The sequence below is a fragment of the Fulmarus glacialis genome, unplaced genomic scaffold (assembly GCF_000690835.1).
Source record: "Fulmarus glacialis isolate BGI_N327 unplaced genomic scaffold, ASM69083v1 scaffold38980, whole genome shotgun sequence".
Taxonomy (NCBI): Eukaryota; Metazoa; Chordata; class Aves; order Procellariiformes; family Procellariidae; genus Fulmarus; species Fulmarus glacialis.
Window position 1 is genome coordinate 8732 of NW_009190281.1, and position 5484 is coordinate 14215.

Below are 5484 nucleotides of genomic sequence, written 5' to 3' on the forward strand. Positions count from 1 at the left end.
CTTCACCCAAAACATTAGGGCCCTGTGAATAAAGAGCAGTGGTTTTACCACAAACTGCTTAGTCAGTTCTCTTTTTAATTTCAGACAGAAAGAATAGAAGTAGCCCTAGACATGATTAGTTTGTTTGGCAACGTTCATGACAGCTGGGGCAATAGATGATGTTTGTTTACGTTGTATATAATACCTGCAACTTCTTTATTGTCAAAAAAAAGAACTGAACTTACTTAAAAGTTGGCTCATTTATTTCAAGCTGATCCCTGGTTGAGATGAACTAGCTCAAACAGGCCTGTGTAATTAAAGTAGTTCAGAGTAGAACTTCCAGTTCTCTGTGTACAAACAGATAGGGAGAAAAAACAGAATTATTGTCTTGATGTGAAGAAATTACAGTCCTCTACTTCTCTGTGGGAGAATAGCTCTCCAGTCAGCTCTGCCACTGACTCGGAATTGTGAAGGTTATAGATGGCAAGCGCTGAACTTGCAACAGAGCAGAATTATACTATGGGAATTTTATTTGAACTGTTGTGCTACTTACACAAAAACAATCAGATGTATTTTTAGCTCATGAATTCTGTTGGAAAAATCTTTGTGTGAGATGTCACCTTGCCAGCTTAATACTGTAGTCACAACATGAGCAAATTCATGCAGCATAGAAAACTGGCAAAAAATGGGATGTTGTGTTATAGAAGAGTTAACTGACTAAAGACCTTTAAGACTGAGAAACTGTCAGGTTTGTCAACCTAAAAAGGAGGTGATTTTTGGGGCATCTCTAAAGCAAAATCATAGTAGTAAGAACCTAATTATTCAACTAGCTTAATGCAAGATGCTATTTCATTGTTTTGATTATCTGGTATCATTACACATCCATATTTATTACAGCCCAGAAGACTATGTAGTCCAAAACTTTTATTTAATGAGCAGACATAACACTGGAATTCAAAACAAGACATACATACACACACACGCACGTATATATACCAATATATATTTAAACAATGCAGAAGAGGTAGTACCATTAATTAAGAAATATATAACATACAGTAAAAATACTAAGACAATTCAGATCTGCCTTCATTGCACCTCTTCTAAGTATCACAAGAGGCTATAGAACGATTTATTCAGCATCGATCCAAATTTAAAAATGTACTCTGTTCTCTTATATGATTGTACCTTGAATTTTCTAAAGGTGATCCTTCAGGTGACTAGCTGAAGGGGACAGTATTTAGTTCATAAGTTAAATACTATGGATGTAACAACTCAGATAATGAGCTTTGAATCCATTACTTCGTACGGGAACCAAATTGTCCGTATGCTTCAGGATGTAAGGTTAGGCATGAACACCAATTATTTAACCTGATCTCTTTTCCACCCCCCCCCCCCCCCCCCCCCCCGATGACTGAGTTCTGTTTTGGAGGGATGCCTATCCTATAAGGGGAAAAAATTAACACATAAAACTGGATGGATTTTATTGTTGGCCTTAATAAAAACTCCAGTGTAGTACTGAAGTTATATTACACATTAAGTAACTTCAGTATTTAGGTTTTATCAGGGAAAAAAAAAATGAACTTGATCTCTACAGAAACATGATCCTAAAAGTACTGAAAGATGAAGATGGGAAGACTCTGTGAGAGTCCACATTCAGGAGCATCCTAGCATGCCTCAGATGCCCAGAGAACAAGATGCTAAAAGCAGGAGAGCCAGATTGTAGAGCCAAAGCTCCAGTACTTTAAACCACTTATTCAGCAACTCTGTATACTCCGAATAGAAGCTCTGGGCAATGGTCCGTGTGACCACAAAAGCGGAGCTCTTTCAGAACTTCATCAGCCAGACTCACTGTTTCTTAGGATTTTTAAGCTGTACTTAGAGCAACTGAAGGACTTTGCTCTGTGAATACTGTTTTCGGAAAGAAGAAAAAATACAGTTAAGAAGGATTAACAACTGTTGAGACTTAAATGTAAAAAACAAAACGGACCTAGACCTCAGTAAATGCACCTTCCATCCTTATTTCTGTATCTAACCAAGGCATGTCTCAGAAGATACACACTAGGCAGATTCAAGAGTCTAAGGAAGGCTACAGTGAAAGAGGAAGATGATACCTTCCTTTTTTAGGATTGCTTTCCATATTTCCTGGTTTCCTGTATTGTTTAAGCTCTGATGGGCCAGCAGGGGAAAAAAAATCCAAACCAAACAGCAATGCAACGAATCTAGGGAAGATACTGTAGTATATTGTAGATAACGTTTATCTGATATACTCCTCCTCAGAGATGCAGGACATATCTTCATCTGTGCTTTCCTCCAAATCTGGCAAGTTGCCCCAGAGCAATACATTCACACCTGGTAGGAAAGAGGTAAGAAGACAAAGGAGGAAAAAAAGAAGTATTTTTGGATTGTGACCTTATTTTTAAGTTGCACAACTGTTTATTTTCAGAGAAAATAACTACTCTAATCATTGCAAAACCTGGTTAAGTCGCGTTCATGATAAATATATCTAGACTATTTCCTATTTTTCTTCCAAAGTGATCTTGTTAAGTGTTGTTGTTTACAGCATAGTTCAAAGAATAAGTCCCTGCCCACAGATGTATTTATATAGCTAATTCATGTAGCTATTGATAATCCCCTGATGGCTGATTTATTTTTAAATGCATTGATCTGAAACACAGGTGACACTGAAAGGTTTAGACAATAAGTTACCCCCATCTGCAGGGAGGAGAAATGATTTGTCAGAACGCTATGCATTCCTGAGGACTTAAGGCAAATTATGCTAGACACTTGGCATCCAAACAGCACTTAGCTGAAGGAACTGGCTAGCATGAGCTGTAACTTCAGCTTGAGCTAATGAGGACTCAGTTATATAGGGTCAAAGTGACAACATGACTCACCCAAAAAGAGTGCCCATTGGACAGCTGCTTAATACACAGTAAAGCTATACATACCGCTATAAATAGTGGCTGGTGGCTGTGTTTATACTAGTTATAATATTGCTTCAGAAAATCCTGCTTTCTCCCCACAGAAGGGTAGGTTAAGTTTTCTGATGAAGATGAATTTCCACTTAGAAATTTTAATTTACAAAGTAGGTATAACTACCTCCCCCAAAGTAGTTTGCTAGATTAGCAATCCAGTAACGCTTGCCTTACGCCTCCATATGTTACATTCCCTCCATATGCTTTAACTATATTGAGATGCCTCATTAGACGGAGGACTTGGAATTCACGAGTTTAGGGAAGAGAAGGAAACATATGTGTCCCTTACCAGAAGGGTCTAGTCTGTTGATGCCAAAGACTGCTTGGCTATGAAACATCCAGAAGTGGCCATTATTACAGGACAGCAGGCAAGGTTTGCAGGGAGAAATCACATGATAACCGACAATGTTACCACTGAAAGACAAGTGAAATAATGAGCAACACAAACGCCTGATGAAAAGAGAGATGTTGTTGGCTTTTCCAGCTCAAACTAATGTTAACTAGCCACAGTACCAGCCCATTATGTAATGCTTCTATTTTGATAAAGTTAAGGGAACATAGTTAAACAAGCGTCTTAAATATTTAGGGAACATCTGTCAGGAGCTACAGAATATCTAAGTTGTAGATATTTGGTACAGAGAACCATTTAGTAACCTAAATTGTGTAATTCAGATTAGTTTACATACCAACAAATGGTGGTGTGTGTTGTTTTTTTTTTTTTTTGCAAGGCCTGTGATTCCATTGGGATCAATGTAGAAGTTCATCATGCACATAAAAATCCATCGGTACAGAAGCACTGTGCATGGGAGAGTATCAGTACTAGGAGTAATGAGGCCAAGAATATCGAAGCCTTATCTACTCTCCTATGTTGAAACCTAGAACAACCTTTTTTCTACTTTCTCAGTCACGCACTCTGGTGAGATCCTTCTGTTTCTCTACTTCTGTCTAAAACATACTGTGTTCCTATCACAACCCCCCCACTGTTTAAATCTGAACAAGGTAAAAGTCTTGATTATGAAGCTGGAAGGATCGTCTCAAATAACTGTGAGCTATCTGAGAGTTGTTTTTACTTTTAAATATCAGGCATTAATAAAGAGGATAAAAGAACTCCAAGAACTTTAGTGACAGCATGTTCCATCTGCTAGCAACAACTAGATCTGCCAAGAGGATGTTCTATTAATTAGAATATGAGTAACTACTTCTTACTGCAGCCTTATTCACACAATTATCTCAGTGTTGAAGCAGACATTTAATCAGGCAGGTGGCATGCAAGCTTTCCCATATACTCAGACTACTGACAAGGTTGTCACATTTCCACTTGGGACTTGCACAGAAATAGACTGGCAGCCATGCCCAGAAGTAGCGGGCTGGGTTTCTATCAAGCAGCATTAAATTTGAAATAGAGTATGCAATCTGTTCATTCATCCCTTAACTCTTGCACTGCAGTAGTCTACAGTGAGAAGGTTAAGCAGTATTGCGGCGTGCTTGAGGAGGTGTTAGTGTCATTGAATGGCATGCTTACCACTTTAAACACGCGATGTTCTTCAGTTTGCATTTGCAGATTTCAGTAAAATAGCAGCTTCCGATGAAATCAACAGTACTAGATGGGAAAAAAGTAAAAATACAGAAGTTTAGTTGTGGCTATGATTACAACTGTAATGTTTTGATAATACAGGTCTGAAGTAACAACAAAGTGGTGTTACCATTACAGTCTTGTGTGGTTCTTTTTCAACTTTCCCAAGACCACACAATTGCATTTTCCTATCAGCTACCAGCCATACTCATATGGAAACAGAAAGAGACCCATGTGACATTACACGAATATATCATAAGTCCTCTCAAATTAGACCAGAAAGCACTGCTTCTCTTAGTACTTACCAACGCTTGCATGCTTGGGCCCTGCTGCTGGCTGCGTGGCACCATCAGTCAGAAATCTGATTATAGACATCGCCCCAGTTCCTGGCAAATCTCAGCTAAGGCTACCGAACAATAGCTTAAAGGCTAGGACATTTAAAACCAAACCTTTGATTTCTTATCTCCTTTTTAACCCATACTTACTTATTAACATGTTATTTTGCAATCTTATTTCCTTAGTATTCAAATATTGTTATGGGAAAGCAACATGCAACCAACTCGGAGGAGAGTCGTTCTGGAACCAGTGCAAGATCAGGTTTGTTCTGTTTACAGATATTTATTTCAAATTCTAATCTTTGCTTGAGGAAGGAGCTGGAGGAACTCCCCGTGGCTTCCTGAGCCTACGTCTTCCCCACGAATAGATTAAATTAGACTTTCGATTTGCTAGACGAGGGACAGCCTTGCTCTCGCCGTGGCTTCCCCAGGGCTGAAGGAGAGCCCGGTGGAACTGGAAATGGAGGAACGGGTTGAACCGTGCGCTTTGGGGCCCTCTTCCCGGTGACAGCAGAGTTCGGGGGTGACCTTCAGGGAGCCGACCGGCCGGTGAGGGCCGCGCCGCCTTGTCAGCCCCGCTCGGCAGATCCCTGCGGGGGAGGCCGCGGCCCCAAGGCTG

The 5484-nt window shown here is 39.8% G+C and overlaps 1 protein-coding gene across 1 annotated transcript; it reads right to left on the reverse strand.

Annotated features, from left to right (window-relative positions):
• Positions 1–2236: 2236 nt before the first annotated feature.
• Positions 2237–4598, reverse strand: LOC104082079 (protein FAM72A-like; the record flags this gene model as incomplete). Its single annotated transcript, XM_009585053.1, has 3 exons — positions 2237–2331; positions 3247–3371; positions 4480–4598. Coding segments are annotated over 3 exons (339 nt in total), but the record flags the coding sequence as incomplete, so codon positions are not given.
• Between the last annotated feature and the right edge of the window lie 886 nt (positions 4599–5484).